Genomic DNA, 20,247 nt, shown 5'->3' on the forward strand with positions numbered 1-20,247 from the left:
TCTGATGCTCCTGATTCAGCCTCCTCTACATTGGTGAGACTCATCATAAATTGTGGGACTGCTTCATCAAGCCCTCCATTCCATCCAGCAAAAGTGAAACTTCCCATAGAACCATAGAACACTACAGCACAGTACAGAGCCCTCCATGTTGTGCCGACCCATATAATCCTTAAAAAAAAAGCACTAAACCCACACTACCCCATAGCCCTCTATTTTTCTTTCATCCATATGCCTGTCCAAGAGGCACTTAAATACCCCTAATGTTTTAGCCTCCACCACCATCCCTGGCAAGTCATTCCGGGCACTCACAACCCTCTGTGTGAAAAAACTTACCCCTGATGTCTCCCCTAAACTTCCCTCCCTTAATTTTGTACATATGCCCTCTGGTGTTTGCTATTGGTGCCCTGGGAAACAGGTACTGACTATCCACCCTATCTATGCCTCTCATAATCTTGTAGACCTCTATCAAGTCCCCTCTCATCCTTCTATGCTCCAAAGAGAGAAGTCCCAGCTCTGCTAACCTTGCTTCATATGACTTGTTCTCCAATCCAGACAACATCCTGGTAAATCTCCTCTGCACCAGTGGCCCTAATTTTAAGTCCAATTCCCAATCCCATTTTGACATGCCAGTCCATGGCCCCCTGTTATGCCATGACGTGGCCACCCTCAGAGTGGAGAAGTAGCACCTTATATTTTGTCTGGGTAGCCTCCGGGCATGAATATTGATTTCTCCTTCTGGTAAAATATTACCCCCCCCCCCCAGTGCTTCTTCTATTCTCAATTCTGGCCTCTTATCTCACCTCACCTGCCCATCACCACTCCCTGGTGCCCTTCCTCCTTCTAATTCTCCTCTGGTCCCCTCTCCTCTTCTGACAGATTCTTTCATCTCCAGCCCTTTAGCTTTTCCACCTACCTGGTTACATCTATCACCTACTAGCTACCCCTCCTCCCACCCACCCCCACCTTTTTAATCTAGTGTCTTGTCTCTTCCTATTCAGTCCTGAAGAAGGGCCAAAATGTAAACTATTTGTTCATTTCCATGGATGTTGCCTGACCTGCTGAGTTCCTCCAGCATTTTGCAGGTGTTGCTTTAGATTTCCAGCATCTGCAGAGCTTCATGTGGCTATCATTTTTAACAGTGCTATCTCTTAATTTTAATTTTGTTTTTCCATATTATTTCTCTGATGTCATGTTAAGTTTTCTCTTCTTCACTTTTTAATCGAATATGTTATTAATGTTTGATGTTGCTGCTTCCTCCATCTTTCAGGTATGAGCATAGCAGAGAGAAGATCGTTAAGCTTGACAAAATTATTGTTCACCCCTATTACAATTGGCAATCAAACCTTAACCGTGACATTGCATTGTTGCATACGACGACCCCTATTCCTTTCAATGATTATATATCACCCATCTGTCTACCATCAAAAGAAGTTGCCATTAGGTTTGTATTCAGTGTTAATTGATATGATTACCAATTTAATTGTGTTTTTTATCTGTATGCACAGATTGAAATAAGAGGGTTTCAATGTCTCATTACATCCTCAGAATGAGAGGCATAAAATTCCAGGACATTTTCTGATGATGGAAGGTTGCAAAGGTCCTTGTCAAAATGAGTGAGCTTATTAGAGTTCACCAGGGGCTGTAAAAACAGAATTAAGTAACATAAGTCAATTAGCATATTTGACCATCCATGGTTTCTGAACCATTGTTCATTATGGATTAATATTTTTTATGGTCACAGACCAATTGTGGATACAAGCAAATATCTGAGCATTGAGAACTGGATGTTGTAGCTGTTATATATTTTCCATATGCTGATTTGAGACAATTAAGTTCAAGATGATAGCCACATCCTATGTGGCAAGCAGACTGGCATCCAACAGTTTTGAAGGAAGTGTCTTATCCCTGTTTTCTTATCAGGTTACTGCCACGATAAAGCAGCAATTGCTTCAGCAGCATCGCCACTGGAAAGTGACGACTGTGTGCAGTTCCGAAGGGAATCATTAAATATTCCCATTTAGGACTACTACAGCTGAAATCTACAATCACAGCCATGGGTGTTTTCAGTAAGGAACGTTGTTTCAAAATGTTTTTAACAATCTATTGATCCTTAAAGTGAGCTCATTCTGGATCACATTAGCCAAGAGAATGGTTGTGAGTGTAATTTATCTTTAAGAAAGCACAAGAGACATGCTAGGCTGCAGGTAAAACTGAAACTCAGGGCCACGAGCCATCCTACCATCCTCTTGGCTAATGCCTTGAACATAATTCTTTGGAAGATAAAGTTGAAGACCTCAGAGCAAGACTACAGTACCAGAGGGATATCAGGCACTGCTCAGTACTTTGCTCTAGAGAGACATGGCTCAGCCCCAGCACTCTGGACAGGGCACCGTGGGATTCGCCTTCCACTGCATGGATTGGACAGTGGTGACAGGTAAAGGCAGAAGTGGCAGTGTTTGCTTCATGATTAACCCATCGTGGTGCACAGATATGGCAGTTCTGTCTCAGTCCTGCACACCTGACCTGGAACGCCTGACGGTTAATTGTCATCTACTTTATCTGCTGAAGGAGTTCCCCACCATCGTCATGGTTACAGTTTACATTCCAATTTGTCCAATGTCAGGCGGGCACCGGGGGATCTGAGCACCGTGACCAGCAGTCATGAAACTGCACACCCAGATGCCTTCTAGATCATTGTGGCAGACTTGAACCAGGCCATCTTGAAGAATTCCCTGACTAAGTACCACTGATACGTCACCTGAGGAACTGGAGGAACCAACACACTTGGAACACTATTTTACCACCATCAAGAATGCTTATTGTGGCATCCCATGCCCACTCTTTGCCAAGTACAAACATTGGCTGTGCTTCTGCTCCCAGCATACAGGCAGAGACTAAGGACCACATCACCACAAAGTCATGGTCAAAGAAGAGGGAGAAGCGCTTCAGGACTCTTTTGAAACGGTGGACTGGACAACAATCAGATCTCAATAAATAAGCCACCATTGTCACTAGCTTCATCAAGACCTGTGTCTTCTAGAACATATCAGAAACCATGTTTAAACCATGAGATCTGCAGTCTGATCTGTGGTGTTCAAGACGGTGATCCAGAGCTCTACAAGAAATTCTTGGTATGACCTACAAAAGGCTACCTTAAGAGTGAAAAAGCAATTCTGAGTGAAATTAAAGGTGAAATCAGTCGTACATCAGCTGCTACCTGCTTCAGAAGGGCATCGATCATACCAGTGCCCAAGAAAAGCAGGGTGAGCGGCCTCAAATACTATCACCCATTAGCACTCACATCTACTATGGTGAAGTGCTTTGAGAGATTGATCATAGTTAGAATTAATTCCTGTCTGAGCAAGGACGTGGATCCACTACAATTAACTACTGCCACAATAGGTATAGTGGATATAATCTCACTGGCCCTCCGCCCGGCTCTGGATCACAGCGATACTGTTGTTTATTGATTGCAGCTCAGCGTTCAATGCCATCAACTTCTCGGCACTAATCAATAAGTACTGGGGCTCTGTATCTCCCTCTGCAACTACATCCTTGGCTTCCTCATCAGAAGACCACAGTCAATGAAGATCAGAAATACTATCTCCTCCTCACTGACAATCAACACTGGCACACCTCAAGGGTGCGTGCATAGCTTGCTGCTCTACTTTCTCTATACCCATGACTTTGTGGCTAGGCACAGCTCAAACACCATCTATTGTTGGCAGAATTTCAGATGGTGATGAGGAGACGTACAGGAGTGAGATAGATCAGCTGAGTGAGTGGTGTTGCAACAATGACCTTGCAGTCAACATCAGAAACACCAAGGAATTGATTGTGGACTTCAGGAAGGGCAGGTCAAGGAAAGTGTAAGCTGTTTCAATTTTCTGGGTGTCAACATCTCTGAAGGGCCCAGCATATTGATACAATTACATAGAAGACATGCCAGTGGCTATATTTCATTAGGAGTTCATGGAGACTTGGAATGTCACCAAAGACGGTCACAAATTTCTACAGATACACTGTGGAGAGCATGCTCACTGGTTGCATCACTGTCTGGTATGGAGGGGTCGCTGCACAGTATTGGAAAAAGCTGCAGAGTTGTAAACTCTGCCAGCTCCATCACGGGCACTAGCCTCCTCAGTATCAAGGACATCTTCAGAAGGCAGTCTCCTCGATTTCCAGAAGGCATTTGATAAGGTCCCACATAGGAGATTGGTGGGTAAAATCAAAACTCAGGGCATTGGGGGGAAGACATTGACATGGATAGAAAACTGGTTGGCAGATAGAAAGCAAAGGGTAGTGGTGAATGGGTGTTTCTCGGAATGGCAGGTGGTGACTAGTGGGGTGCCACAGGGCTCGGTATTGGGACCACAGCTGTTTACCATTTACGTCAATGATTTAGATGAAGGCATTGAGAATAACATCAGCAAATTTGCTGATGATACTAAGCTGGGTGGCAGTGTGACATGCGATGAGATATTAGGAGAATTCAGGGTGACTTGGATAGGCTGGGTGAGTGGGCAGATACTTGGCAGATGACATTTAATGTGAATAAGTGTGAGGTTATCCACTTTGGGAGTAAGAACAGGAAGGCAGATTATTATCTGAATGGTGTAGAGTTAGGTAAGGGAGAAATACAAAGAGATCTAGGAGTCCTTGTTCCTCAGTCACTGAAGGTGAATGAGCAAGTGCAGCAGGCAGTGAAGAAGGCTAATGGAATGTTGGCCTTTATTACAAAGGGAATTGAGGACAAGAGCAAGGAACTACTCTTGCATTTGTACAGGGCCCTGGTGAGACCACACCTGGAGTATTGTGTACAGTTTTGGTCTCCAGGGTTAAGGAAGGACATACTGGCTGTAGAGGAAGTGCAGTGTAGATTCACGAGATTAATTCCTGGTATGTCTGGACTGTCTTACGCAGAGAGGTTAGAGAGACTGGGCTTGTACACACTGGCATTAAGGAGATTGAGAGGGGATCTGATTGAAACATATAAGATTATTAAGGGATTGGACAAGATAGAGGCAGGAAATATGTTCCAGATGCTGGGAGAGTCCAGTACCAGAGGGCATGGTTTGAGAATAAGGGGTAGGTCATTTAGGACAGAGTTAAGGAAAAACTTCTTCTCCCAGAGAGTTGTGGGGGTGTGGAATGCACTGCCTCGGAAGGCAGTGGAGGCCAATTCTCTGGATGCTTTCAAGAAGGAGCTAGATAGGTATGTTATGGATAGGGGAATCAAGGGATATGGGGACAAGGCAGGAACCGGGTATTGATAGTAGATGATCAGCCATGATCTCAAAATGGCGGTGCAGACTCGAAGGGCCGAATGGTCTACTTCTGCACCTATTGTCTATTAAGGACACACATTACATTTTAGGAAGAGCTTTTTCCCTTCCACCACCAGAATTCTGAACGGACAGTGAACCCATGAATACTACCTGATTATTTTTGCATTGCTTGCTTAACTTTCGATGTGCATTTCTTATTGTAATTTAATGTATTGAATTGTCCTGCTGCCACAAAAACACCAAATTCCACTACATATGACAGTGATAATAAACCCAATTCAGATTGTGATCGTTCTGTTTGTGTCAGATGGTTGTCGAGAACACAAGCATGTTTAAAGTTGCAAAGAGGATAAGGACTTTGGTGAATAAAGGGAATGTCTGTGATTTGTCAAGGTAAAGGTGGTCCATAATTGCTATCTAAAAGAGTGATATGAATGATTATCAGTCTGGAGAAGTATAAATGGAAGAAGATGATGCACTATCAATAACTCTCTGAGACGTGAGGCGAGACATAGGCTTTTATTGGCTGGAAGAAAGAACAAGCAGCAATTGACCACCACACTACATCCTGGAGACTGAGGGCAGGGCCCAGGCTCCAATCGCCTTTATACCGGGGTCTGTGGGAGGAGCCACAGGAGCAGTCAGTGGGGGGGGGCGTGTCCAGACAGGCATATGTAGTTCACCACAGAAGGTGAATGAAGGAGGGGGAGAGGGACATAAAAACACACACACAAGCTGAAACAGTGAGATACAGAGCATTGAAATCTTAAAGAGAATGTTAGAAATACTGAACAGTTCAAGTAGCATCCATTACAAAAAGCTGTCTATTTGGGTGAATTGGCTAACTAATACACCAACAGGAAAAGCTGGTCACCTGACCTTGAATTATGAATGCTGCAAGCTGACTGGAAAGAAGATGAAGTGCTGTTCCTTGAGGTTGATGAGTAATCTTTAATTTCTGAATATTCCAGAATACTCCAGAAACTGCATCGAGGTGCCAACTTCATTGATCAAGAGTAAGAGAGAGGGGGAGCAAACTGAAAATTCTTGTTTGTGGTGTGAAGAGATCAGATTGTCAGCTCAGGCTGCAAGTAATGCATCCTAAAGTGAAAGCAAAGCAAGTAGGAGGATGGTCATGGCTGTGAAAATGCCTTGGTTACATATATTATATATATTAATTTATATGCCTTGGTTACATATATTATATATATTAATTTATATTAGTTGGAATATGTATTAGTTCATTTCCCTGTAAAAGAGGAGTATTCATGTTCTCTTTTGTTTCCAGTTTGCTACGCACTCATCATATGGGTAGGGTCACAGGCTGGGGAAACCTGGCAGAATCCTTTGTGAACATTAATTCCGTAAAAGCTCAGGAGCTACAGCAGATCCATCTCCCCATTGTTGACCAAGAAATATGTAAGAGCTCCACCAGCATTAAAGTGACAAGTAACATGTTCTGTGCAGGTAAGTCATAATCTCATGCAGCACGCAAACAGGCTCTCCAGCCATCACATCCAAATAGTAAGCATTCATTTACACTTAACCGAAACAAATCCCATTTAGTCTCCACATTCCCATCAGATCCTTCTCATATTCAATCATTCATCTGTACTCTAGGGGCAATTCACAGTGGACAATTACCCAAGCAACCTGCATATCTTTGGGATGGGTGAACTGGAGCACCTGTGGAGAATGTGCAAAGTCCACATGAGAAGTCTGCAAGTTGAGGATTGAGCCGAGGTCGCAGGAGTTGTGAGGCAGTGACTCTGCCTGATGCAGCACTGTGCTGTTCTGAGTCAATCTCACAGGTTGTGGAGTTGGTTAGAGTACCGTCTCTCCGCCTGATTCATGGTTCCCTTTGCCCTTTCATTATTAGGGTAGCGACAACAAATTGTTGTGAAACTCTACAGAACTCTCACTGAGTGCAAAAGTTTAATAATTCAGTAACAATATGAAACAATCAGCAGTACTTTCAAATGTCTGAAGGGGAAGAGTATTATTGTACATTAGTGAGTTAAACTCGGAGACAAATATGGATCAAATGAGGTAGGAGCTCCATTAAAATATGAAAGGACATTGAATATGATGAAAAAGAGCCCATCTCCTACCCAAACTTATGTTGGGCCTTAGCAAAACCTAGGCTTCACTTTCATTCGACTACTTTGCAAGGCCGGTAACAATGATCATTGCTGAGTTTGTTACTCAATGTCATGGCAACCCTCAAGAAACATTAAAGAACCAAGATATGTCATCAATTGGATCCTTGCCCTGTGGTCTATGCAAGACCACTTTATAGAGCTTAATGGATCCCGGAATTGGCTCAGAATGTCATGAAGACCAAGGTGTATTGGCAGACCACTCCATACCCTACAAGAGATATTGCAAAGCTTCTCATTGATGGGAAAACCCCAGAGAGAGTTAACTTGGTATCCACCTTTCCCAAAAAGCAATCAGGAGGTTCCACATCCAAAAAAATGTCACCAGAAACTCAATGTACAGCTTCAGTTACCATCCCTTCCCTTCTTGATCAATGTGTGACTTGTAGAGATTGCCAATACAGAAGGTATGGACCTGTACATACAACATGCTGGAAGAGCTCAGCAAATCAGGCAGCATCCTGTATATGATGATGAGAGACATTGATCGTGTGGGTAGCCAGAGGCTTTTTCCCAGGGCTGAAATGGCTAGCACGAGAGGGCACAGTTTTAAGGTGCTTGGAAGTAGGTATAGAGCAGATGTTGGGGTAAGGTTTTCACACAGAGAATTGTGAGTGGTGGAATGGGCTGCCAGCGACTGTGGTGGAGGCGGATACGTTAGGGTCTGGACAGGTACATGGAGCTTAGAAAAATAGAGGGCAATGGGTAACCCTAGGTGATTTCTAAAGTAAGTACATGCTCGGCACAGCATTGTGGGCCATAGGGCCTGTATTGTGCTGTAGGATTTCTGTGTTCTATGTTCATCCGTGGAAGGCAATAAACAGTCAATGATTTGGGCCAAGACCCTTTATCAGGACTGGAAAGGAAGGATGCAGAAACCAGAATAAAGTGGCGGAGGAGGGGAAAGAGTACAAGCCAGCAGGTGATAGGTGAAACTAGGCGAGGAGCAAGGTAGGTGGGTGGAGGAGGGGATGGGTGGATGAGATAAAGGGCTGATGAAGAAGGAATCTAATTGGAGGGGACAGTGGACCGTGGAAGAAAGAAAACCAGAGGGAGGTGATGGGAAGATGAGGAGAAGGGGTGAGGTAGTAACTATAGTGAGGAGTGGAAAAAGAGAGGGGAAATATGAGAAGTTACTTCTCCACCCTGAGATTGGCCTCATTATAGCAGTGGAAGAAGACATAAACAGACATATCAGAATGGGAATGGGAAGTTAAACTGAAATGGGTAGGTTCCAGCAGCTCCTGCATGTTGCTGCAAACTAGGAGAACTGCTCAACAAAGCAGTCCCCCAATCAGCATTGGGCTCATTGATGTAGAGGAGACTCGCAGGCAAAGTGCAATATATATACATACAGTCTAAATATATATACAGTGTAAAAGAGAGGCAAGAGTAGATATCAGACCGCTGGAAATGATGCTGGAGAGATAATGAAGAGGGGGAAAAGGAAATGTCAGATGAACTGAATAAGTATTTTGCATCAGTCTTCACTGTGGGAGATACTAGCAGAATGCAGAAGTTCAAGTGTGTCTTGGGGCAGAAGCATGTGAAGTTGAAATTATTAGGGAGAAGGTTCTTGGGAAACTGAAGGACTAAAGATAGGTAAGTCCATAAGACCATAAGAGAAAGGAGCGGAAGTGGGCCATTCAGCCCATCAAGTCTTCCATCATTCGATCATGGGCTGATCCAATTCCTCCAGTCATCCCCACTCCCTTGCTTTCACCCCATACCCTTTGATGCCCTGGCTAATCAAGAACCTAGCTCTCTCGGCCTAAATACACCCAATGACTTGGCCTCCACAGCTGCTCGTGGCAACAAATTCCACAGATTTACCATCCTCTGACTAAAGTAATTCCTCTGCATCTCAGCTCTAAAAGGACATCCTTTAGAACCATAGAACATTACAGCACAGTGCCGACCCATATAATCCTTAAAAAAAAAGCACTAAACCCACACTACCCCATAACCCTCTATTTTTCTTTCATCCATGTGCCTGTCCAAGAGGCACTTAAATACCCCTAATGTTTTAGCCTCCACCACCATCCCTGGCAAGTCATTCCGGGCACTCACAACCCTCTGTGTAAAAAACTTACCCCTGATGTCTCTCCTAAACTTCCCTCTCTTAATTTTGTACATATGTCCTCTGGTGTTTGCTATTGGTGCCCTGGGAAACAGGTACTGACTATCCACCCTATCTATGCCTCTCATAATCTCGTAGACCTCCATCAAGTCCCCTCTCATTCTTCTATGCTCCAAAGAGAGAAGTCCCAGCTCTGCTAACCTTGCTTCATATGACTTGTTCTCCAAACACTTGTTCTCCTCACATTTGTCTGGATTGAACTCATCTACTATTTTTCTGCCCAACTCTGCAGCCTGTCTATATCCTCTTGTAACCTTCGACAACCTGCAGCTCCGTCCACAATTCCTCCAATCTCCATGTCATCCGTAAACTGACTCACCCGTCCTTCCACCTCTACATCCAGGTCATTTATTTTAAAAAAAAATCAAATAGCAGGGGTTCCAGGACAGATCCCTGCAGCACTCCACTAGTCACCGACCTCCAGGCAGAATACTCTCCTTCCACAACTACCCTCTGCTTTCTTCCTTTAAGCCAATTTTTTATCCAAACAGCCAAGGTTCCACTTAACCCATGTCTCATGACTTTCTGGATGAGTCTCTTGTGAGGGACCTTGTCAAATGCTTTGCTAAAGTCCATGTAGACCACATCCACTGCCCTACCCTCATCAATTTCTTTTGTTACCTCTTTAAAAAAACTCAATCAGGCTCGTGAGGCATGATCTTCCTTTCACAAAGCCATGTTGACTATCCATGAGTAGACTGTACTTCTCCAAATGCTTGTAGATCCTACCCTTAAGAATCCTTTCCAGTAATTTGCAGACCACCAACGTAAGACTCACCAGTCTACAGTTCCCAGGTTTCTCCCCATTACCTTTTTTAAACAAGGGAGCTACATTTGCCATTCTCCAGTCCTCCAGCACTTCCCTTGTAGCCAAAGAGGATTCAAAGATCATAGCTAATGCTCCTGCAATCTCTTCTCTCAATTCCCACAACAACCTGGGGGGTATCATATCCGTCCCTGGGGATTTATCAATCTTGATGTTTTTAAGAAGATCCAGCATTTCTTCTTCCTTAATCTCCACATTGTCCAGCACACAGGCCTGCTCTATTTTGACCTCACCCTGATCAAGATCCTTTTCACTTGTGAATACTGAAGCAAAGTATTCATTTAGGACCTCCCCAACCTCCTCCGGATCCAGGCCCATGTTGCTCTGTTTATCCTTTAGCGGTCCCACCTTCGTTCTCGTCATCCTCCTATTCTTCACATATGCATAGAATGCCTTGGGGTTCTCCTTAATCCTACATGCCAAGGCCTTCTCATGCCCCCTTTGTGCACCATTCTAAAATCTGCCTACTTATCTGCTCCTCGATGTCCCGAGGGCTATTTGGGGGCCTATAGACTACTCCCAGCACAGTGATTGATCCCTTCCTATTTCTGAGTTCCACTCAGCCCAACTCAGTGGACACTCCCTCTGCAGCGTCCTCCCTTTCTATAGCCGTGATACTATCCCTGACCAGCAATGCCACTCCTTTTCTACCTCCCATCCTATTCCTTTTAAAATATCTGAACACCTTTAATCCTGAAGTCGTGACCGCTTGTCCTAGAATCTCCTAACATTGGAAATAACTTTGTCATATCTGATCTGTTCAGGCCTTTTCACATTCAGAATGTTTCTATAAGATCCCCCTCATTCTCCTGAACTCCAGGGAATACAGCCCAAGAGCTGCCAGATGTTCCTCATACAGTAACCCTTTCATTCCTGGAATCATTCTTGTGGATCTTCTCTGAACCCCCTCCGATGTCAGTATATCCTTTCTAAAATAAGGAACCCAAAACTGCACTCAATACTCCAAGTGTGGTCTCATGAGTGCCTTACAGAGCCTCAGCATCACATCCTTGTTCTTATATTCTGTACCTCTAGAAATGAATGCCAACATTACATTCACCTTCTTCACAACCAACTCAACCTAGAGATTAACCTTTCGGGTATCTTGCACAAGGACTCCCAAGTCCCTTTGCATCTCTGCATTTTGAATTCTCTCCCATCTAAATAATAATCTGCCCATTTATTTCTTCCACCAAAGTTCATGACCATACTCATTGTATTTACCATATCAACATTGTATTTCATTTGCCACTTCTTTACCCATTCCCCTAAACTAACAAAATATCTCTGCAGGCTCTCTGTTTCCTCAACACTACCCGCTCCTCCACCTATCTTTGTATCATTGGCAAATTTAGCCACAAATCTGTTAATACTGTAACCGAAATCATTGAAATACATCGTAAAAAGCAGCTGTCCCAGCACCGACCCCTGAGGAACTCCACTGGTAACCGGCAGCCAGACAGAATAGGATCCCTTTATTCGCACTCACTGTTTTCTGCCAACCAGCCTATGCTCACCCAAACTGGATGGTTTACACCCCAGGGTTCTGAAAGAGGTGGCTGAAGAGATACTGGAAGTATTAGTAATGATCTTTCAAGAGTCAGTAGAGTCTGGGTATGGTTCCAGATTACTGGAAAATTGCAAATGTCACTCCACTTTTCAAGGAGGGAGAGAGGCAGAAGAACTTATAGGCCAGTTAGTCTGACTTCAGTGGTTGGGAAGATGTTGGAGTCAATTGCTAAGGATGTGGTTTCGGGGTACAGTACTTGGACACACAAGATGAATTAAGCTGTAGTCAGCATGGTTTCCCTAAGGGGAAATCTTGCCTGACAAACCTGTTGGAATTCTTTGAAGAAATAACAAGCTGATAGACAAGGGAGAATTAGTTGATGTTGTGTAGTTGGATGTTCAGAAGGCCTTTGACAAGGTGCCACACATGAGGCTGCTTAACAAGTTAAGAGCTCATGGGATTATAGGAAGGATACTAGCATGGATAGAACATTGGCTGATTGGCAGGAATCAAGAGTTGGAATAAAGGGAGCCTTTTCTGCTTGGCTGCCAGTAATTAGCGGTGTTGCTCAGGGTCTGTGTTGGGACCAGTTCTTTTTCTGTTATGTCAATGACTTGGATGATGGAATTGCTGGCTTTGTGGCAAAGTTTGTGGATGATATGAAAATAGGCGGAGGGACAGGTGGTTTTGAGAAAGTAAAAAGGCTACAGAAGGACTTAGACAAATTAGGAGAATGGGAAAAGAAGTGGCAGATGGAATATAACATTGGGAAGTGTATGGTCATGCTCTTCAGTAGAAGAAATAAAAATGTAAACAGTTTTCTAAATGGAGAGAAAATACAAAACTCTGAGGTGCAAAGGGATTTGTGCAGGTGTGCAATTAATTTGTGCAATTAATCCTTGTGCAGGATTAATTTGCAGGCTGAGTCGGTGGTAAGCAAGCCAAATGCAATGTTAGCATTCGTTTCGGGAGAACTAGAATATAAAAGCAAGGATGTAATGTTGAGGCATTATAAGGCACTGGTGAGTCCTCACTTGGAGTATTATCAACAGTTTTGGGCCCCTTATCTAATTAAGGATGGACTAACACTGGAGAGGGTTCAAAGAAGGTTCATGAAAATGATTCCGGGATTGAAAGGCTTGTCATATGAGGAGCATTTGTTGGCTCCGAACCTCTACTCAATGAAATTCAGAAGAATGAGGGGTGACCTCATTGAAACCTATGGAATGTTGAAAGGCCTCAATAGAGTGAATGTGAAGAGGATGTTTCCTATGTGGGTGGTGAATCTGTGGAATTTGTTGCCACAGGTGGCTGTGGAGGCCAGGTCATTGGGTATATTTAAGGCAGAGGTTAATAGATTCTTGATTATTCAGGGCACTAAGTGATAAGGGAGAGGAGAGGAGACTGGGACTGAGAAGGAAAATGGGTCAGCCATGATGAAACAGCGGAACAGACCTGATGGGTCAAATGGCCTAATGCTGCTCCTATATTTTATGGTCTTATAGAAAGCAGGTTCGGGGGGGGGGGGGGGCGGCAAGTGAAAGATGTGTTTCCTCCCTTTCTTCCATGGTCCACTGTCCTTTCTTCTTCAGCCCTTTACCTCATCCAACTATCCCCACCCAGCTTCTTACTACATGCCCCCCCTACCTACCCATCTTCGCCTCACCTGGTCTCACCTCTCACCTGCCACCTTGTACTCCTTCCCCTCCCCACTTTTTTATTCTGGCTTCTGCCCCCTCTCTTTCCAGTCTTAATGAAGGGTCTCAGTCCAGAACAGCGACCGTTTATTCCCTTCCGTAGATGCTGCCTGACTCGCTGAGCTCCCCCAGAATTTTGTGTGTATTACTGAAGATCTCCACCATCTGCAGCATCACTTGTGTTTAAGGTACCGAAATGTAAACTTACTGGAAAGCAGTCAGAGTTCTGGGGCAGAGATCCAGAAACACAAGGCCAAGTTCCACTAATAGCTCTAGGAAATTGATATTTAAGTAAGAATTAAGTCTGGAATTTTTTTTAAAAAAGGATTATGTAATGTACTTTCTACCTATGTATACTGTCATTGTCCACCATGGATGCATATAGACCCCCAGTTTACCTATGTGCAGTCTGTATGTAATCTTACCTGAGTGAATATTCTAAAGACATAAATCTGAACTGAACCCATTGTTAGCTCTGATGGGAGTGTTTGAGCCTAACAAGGATTATTATCAAGGAATGAATTCCCTTGTGATACTTGCAGGCTGCCCCCAGCACATCCTTAGGTTGAGCTTATTGTTAACACAAACCATCCATTTCACTGAATGTTTCAATCTACCTGTGTAAAATAAGTCTGATTCTGAATCCCTACAGAGCAGAGGAAATTGGTTTTGATTCTTCTCTAGATGTGGCTATTGCAGAGAAAGCTGCATTTACATTCACCTCTCCCTCAGTGGTTCCCATTCTTACCTTGTTTCCTTATTAGAGTAGAGCACTTTCCAAAGGTCACAGTCACCTCCCCCCGCTCTGTCTACCTCCCAGTTTTGTGTCTTTCTCCCTCTATCCTTAATTTGCCTCTGTCTCCCAACTCAACCCTATTCCCCCTGTCCCACCTGGCACAACCTGCCTAACATCTTGCAACTTTCCTCAATCGCCCAATCACCTCGGACTCCTGCCTCGTCCCTCCCTGTCCATCTCCCCTCCATCTTGCCTCTCCACTCTCAGTCCAATGCAGGGTTTCAACATCGTGTCTGTTAAACAAACTAACCTTTTTAAATGTTAAAAACCTAACACAAATTTTCATACCTGACATCAGTTCATCGGAATTCCACTTAAAGCAGGTGACTATTCAGGTAGTTCTAAAAATACACTCATTCCTGCCTTAAGAATTAGTACTTGTGAATGCATCCCCAGAAGGAACATGGAACTAGGAGGATAGTAAAGAGAGGAGTGGATAAGGAGTAATGATGGAGAGTGAAGAATGGATGGATGGAAGGTGCAGAATTGGTCAAGGATGAAGATGGAAATAGATGAGAGGTAGAGCAAAGATTGGAGCAGGATGATGGGAGAATTAAAATAAGGGAGATGGAGATAGAAAGGAAGGTGTAGAGAGAACAGGGAAGAAAATTAATGGGAGCAGTAAAGGAGCATGAAGAAAAGTACATTCTAAACATGAAGAAAAGGGGGTGGGGTTTAAGAATGGAAGACTGAATGAAGCAAAAAAACTGGGTGTCAAAAGAAGAGAGAGGGAAGAAGACATTATAAGTTGTTTTTGGAGGCAGTATGACAGATTGGAATCAACGCTTCCTGTATTAATAATAGTGTAGAAATCGATAAGCATAATGGTTGAGACGGGTGTAGTGAGCCAGAAACTCTGAGCTGCCACAAATGGCGTGATGAACAGGATACTATAGAAATGAGGTGTTTCACGTGCAAGCACAGCTCAACAATCACTACAATATTACCTTTTTTAATATAAAACACTCTGTTTATTGCCTTCTGTAGGCTTCAGTCCAGAATCTGATCGGCGTGGAGATGCCTGTGAAGGTGACAGCGGAGGCCCATTCGTAATGAAGGTTACTGTTTTACATTTTTTTAAGTTCATCCTTTCCTGTTTTATAAAGGTGCTTTTGAAAATAGCGCAGCTATTTGTTTCCTTAGTTTCACGCCTTTTAGTTGAACATCCTTGCCAATGTGGGAGGTGAGAAAAGTGTTAAGGCTAAGTGAATGGGCAAAGAAACAGAAGATGGAGATTACGTGGAAACATGTTGAGGTCATTCAATTTAGTAGAAGCAGTGAGAGTTTTTTTTTGAAAAGTAGATTAAAATGTGTTTGATGTTCGGGGGGACCTGAATGTTCCTGTAAAGTATTGCTGAATGTTACCCTCACTGTAAAACAATACAATTAATTTTATTGCAAGAGTACAAGAGTGAAGACAGTTTACAAAAATTATACGGGACTTGGCTGAGGCAACACCTGAAATATGTGTGTTATCTCTCTTTCTCTTCACAGCCGCGAGTAGCTATCACTCCTCCAGCTTCACTCTCCAGTGGTAAAATTACGTCTTTCCCTTCAGTCAACATTTAACATTACTTTTTCCTTTTAATTGCCAACATGGATTTACCCCTTTCCTCACTCCCCTCGTTGATGTTATTCTTTCCCTTCACTCTGATTTGGTGTTACCTTCTAAGATTGATATTACCCTTTATCATCACACTTCTAGGTTACCATTGCCCTGCCCTGACTTCATGGTCTTTAGAATACCCGTCCCCTTCCCTCTCCAGAACTGATAGAACATGACATCACAGTACAGGATCTTCGACCCACAATATTGTGCCGAACTTGAAACATACATGAAGCTCCACCTAACCCTTCTCTACTACATAGCTCTCCATCATCCACATGCTTATCTAAGAGTTTCTTAAATATCACCAATGTAACTGCTTCTACCACGTCTGACAGAACATTCCACTCACCGACTATTTTCTCTGAAAAAACTTCCACTGATAACATTCTTCCTACACTCTCCTCAAAACACTTTAACATCTTGCTCCCTCCTAGTAGCCATTTCCGCTCTGGGGAAAAAAAAACTTCCGGCTATCCACTCTCTCTATGCCTCTTATCATCTTGTTCACCCCTATCAAGTCACCTCTCATTCTCCTCCACTTCAAAGAAAAAAGCCCTAACTCACTCAGTCTTTCCTCATAAGGTATGATCCCTAGTCTAGGCAGCGTCCCAGTAAATTTCCTCTGCACACTCTCTGAAGCTTCCACATCCTTCCTATAATGAAGTGAACAGAACTGAATACAATACTCTTAGTCTAGCCTAACCAGAGTTTAATAAACTTGCGACATTAGCTCATGGCCCTTGAACTCATTCACCCAACTAATGGAGGCCTACACATTATATGTTTTCCCAAACACTCGATCAACTTGCACTGCAACTTAGAAGGATCTGCGGATGTTGACCCTAAGAAGCCTCTGTTCCTCCACACTGCTAAGAATCCTGCCATTAACCCTATATTCTGCCTTCAAATTCGACCTTCCAAAGAGAATTACTTCACTCTGTTCTGGCTGGAACTCCACCTGCCACTTCTTAGCCCTGCTCTGCATCCTGTTAATGTCTCACTGTAATCCATGATAATTTCCTACACTATCCAAAACTCTACCAATCTTCATGTCATGTGCAAAATTACTAGCCTGCCCTTCCTGTTCCTGATACAAGTAACTTATGAAAATCACAGAGAGCAGGGGTTCTAGAGCAGATCCCTGCAGAACAGCACTGGCCACCAACTTCCAGGTAGAATATGCTCCATTTACAACCTCTCTCTGCCTTCTATAGGCAAGCTTATTGAGTATTCACACAGTCAAAATTCAAAAGGTTTCCCTGGATCCCATGTGTCCTGACTTTATGAATGAGCCTACCATGGGGAACCTTATTCAAACATCTAATTAAAGGCCACATACACTGCATCCACTGCTGTACCTCTTTTAATGTACTTTGTCACAACCTCAGACAATTCAATCAGGCTTGTGAGAAGCCCCATGCTGACTTTCCCTAATTAGACTATGCTTCTCCAAATCCTTGAAAATCCTGTCTCTAAGAACCTTCTTCAATTATTTACCCTCCACTTAATACCATAAGACAATAAGACATAAGAACAGAATTAGGCCATTTGGTCCATAGAGTCTGCTCTGCTATTTCATCATGGCTAATCCATTTCCCTCTCAACCCTATTCTCTTGCCTTCTCTCCATAACCTTTCATGCCCTGACTAATCAAGAATTTATCAACCTCCACCTTAAATACACCCAATGACTTGACAACAGATTCACCACCCTCTGGCTAAAGAAATTACTCCTCATCTCCATTCTAAATGGACTCCCCTCTATTCTGAGGCTGTGCCCTCTGTTGCTGGACTCCCTCACAAGAGGAAGCATCCTTGTCATGTTCACTCTATCACGGCCTTTCAAAATTCAATAGGTTTCAGTGAGATCACCCTCATTTTTCTAAATTCCAGGGAGTAAAGGCCAAGTGTCATCAAACACTCCTCATTTGATAAGGCTTTCATGCCCGGAATCATTCTCGTAAACTTCCTCTGAACCCTCTCCATCGTTAGCACATCCTTTTTTAAATAAGGGACCCAAAACGGTTCACAAGACTCCAAGTGAGGCCTCGCCAGTGCTTTACAAAGCCTCAGGATTACATCCTTGCTTTTATATTCTAGTCCTCTGAAAATGAATGCTAACATTGCATTTGCCATCCTCACCACCAACTCAACCTGCAAACTAACCTTCAGGGAATCCTGCAAGAGGACTCCTACATGAAAAACATTAAGATAGATAAGCCCCTGGGGCAGATGGGATACACCCAAGTTACTATGAGGAGTGAGGGAAGAAACTGCTGTACGTTTGGCAATGATCTTTGTGTCCGGCAGTGGTACCGGATGATTGGGGGGGGGAGGGGGAACAACACTTGTGGGCTGCCCTGCACAATCCTCGCCAATCTAATTTGACACAAGCGACACAATGTACATGTGACAAATAAAGCTAACCTTTCTCTCATTCTAGCACTAGAGATGAGGATTGAACCTAGTCACTGGAGCGGTGAGGCAGTAGCCCAACAAGCTGTACCACTTTGCCATTACCTGATAGCACTCAGAAATGGAAGTTTAAGAAAAATGAGAGTTTAAGCCCCACTTTGAAGAGTGCAGCATAAAATCCAGGTCCACATTTCGGGGTATACCGCATAATCAGATATTTAGTTCTTCAACGTGCAACGAGAACATGATATGCCTACGCAGATGAATGTAGAGTTTCATGAAACAGTTCTAAAATGACCAAGAGAATGACAAGATTTTCTCTGAAAAGCAGATTATCTGAATTCTTAAATGTTTATTTTTTTTATGAGTTTACTAAGCAATGAAAAACTATTGTCATAGTGCTGCAATTATACACCTTGGAAGCAAATCCTTTGGCCCAACGTGTCCATGCTAGTCCCTGTATAATCCTACATTTCTTCCATATCCCTCAAAACCTTTCTCATTCACATACTTGCCCATTTTATTCCCAACAGTTCACCTAAATCCTACTGCCAGGGGCTAACTACAGTGGCTAATTAACATAGAAAACCTACAGTACTATACAGGCCCTTCAGCCCACAATGCTGTGCTGAACATGTACTTACTTTAGAAATAACCTAGGGTTACCCAAAGCCCTCTATTTTTCTAAGCTCCATGTACCCGTCCAGAAGTCTCTTATAAGACCTTCTGTACCTGCCTCCACCACTGTCACCAGCAACCTATTCCACGCACTCACCGCTCTCTGCGTAAAAAAACTTACCCCTGAGATCTCCCCTGTAACTTCTTCCAAGCACCTTAAAACTGTGCACTCTCATTTCAGCCCTAGGAAAAAGCCTTTGACTATCTACACCGTCAATGCCTCTCATCATCTTACACGCATCTATCAGGTCACCTCTCATCCTCCACCTCTCCAAGGAGAAAAGGCCAACTTCTCTCAACCTATCCTCATAAGGCATGCTCCCCAGTCCAAGCAACACCCTTGGAAATCTCCTCTGCAACCTTACAATAGTTTCCACATCCTTCCTGTAGTGAGGTAACCAGAACTGAGCACAGTACTCCAAGTGGGGTCTGATCAGGGTCCTATATAGCTGTGACATTACCTCTCAGCTCTTAAAATCAATCCCATGGTTGATGAAGGCCAATGCACCATATGCCTTCCTAACCATGCAGTTAACTTGCGCTGTAGCTTTGAATGTCCTATGGACTCAGACCCCAAGATCCCTCTGATCCTCCATACTGCCAAGAGTCCTACCATTAATCATCATATTTGACCTACCTAAATGAACCACCTCACACTTATCTGGATTGAACTCCATCTCCCACTTCTCAGCCCAGATTTGCATCCTGTTGATGTCCCACTGTAACTTCTGACAGCCCTCCACACGATCCACAACACCCACAACCTTTGTGTTATTGGTAAGTTTACTAATCAATCCCCCCACTTCCTCATCCAGGTCTTTTATAAAAATCACAAAGAGAAGGAGTCCCAGAACAGATCCCTGAGGCACACCACTGGTGACTGACCTCCATGCAGAATATGACCCGTCTACAACCACTCTTTGCTTTCTGTGGGCAAGCCAGTTATGGATCCACAAACCAATGTTCCCTTGGATCCCATGCCTCCTTACTTTCTCAATAAGCCTTGCATGGGGTACCTTATCAAATGCCTTGCTGAAATCCATATACACTACATCTACTACTCTACCTTCATCAACATGTTTAGTCACATCCTCAAAAACATTCCAATGAAAATGCAATCTCCTCTATCA

At 43.5% G+C, this 20,247-nt stretch overlaps 1 protein-coding gene across 1 annotated transcript in view; it reads left to right on the forward strand.

Moving 5' to 3' along the window:
* Positions 1–20,247, forward strand: part of f2 (coagulation factor II (thrombin)) — a 105,205-nt gene that overhangs the window by 76,410 nt on the left and 8,548 nt on the right. Inside the window, exons 11-13 of the mRNA XM_059975458.1 lie at positions 1,268–1,441; positions 6,577–6,755; positions 15,404–15,474. Coding sequence (XP_059831441.1) covers positions 1,268–1,441; positions 6,577–6,755; positions 15,404–15,474 — 424 coding nt within the window. The remainder of the gene's footprint in view (positions 1–1,267; positions 1,442–6,576; positions 6,756–15,403; positions 15,475–20,247) is intronic.

The sequence above is a fragment of the Hypanus sabinus genome, chromosome 7 (genome assembly GCF_030144855.1).
Source record: "Hypanus sabinus isolate sHypSab1 chromosome 7, sHypSab1.hap1, whole genome shotgun sequence".
Classification (NCBI taxonomy): Eukaryota; Metazoa; Chordata; class Chondrichthyes; order Myliobatiformes; family Dasyatidae; genus Hypanus; species Hypanus sabinus.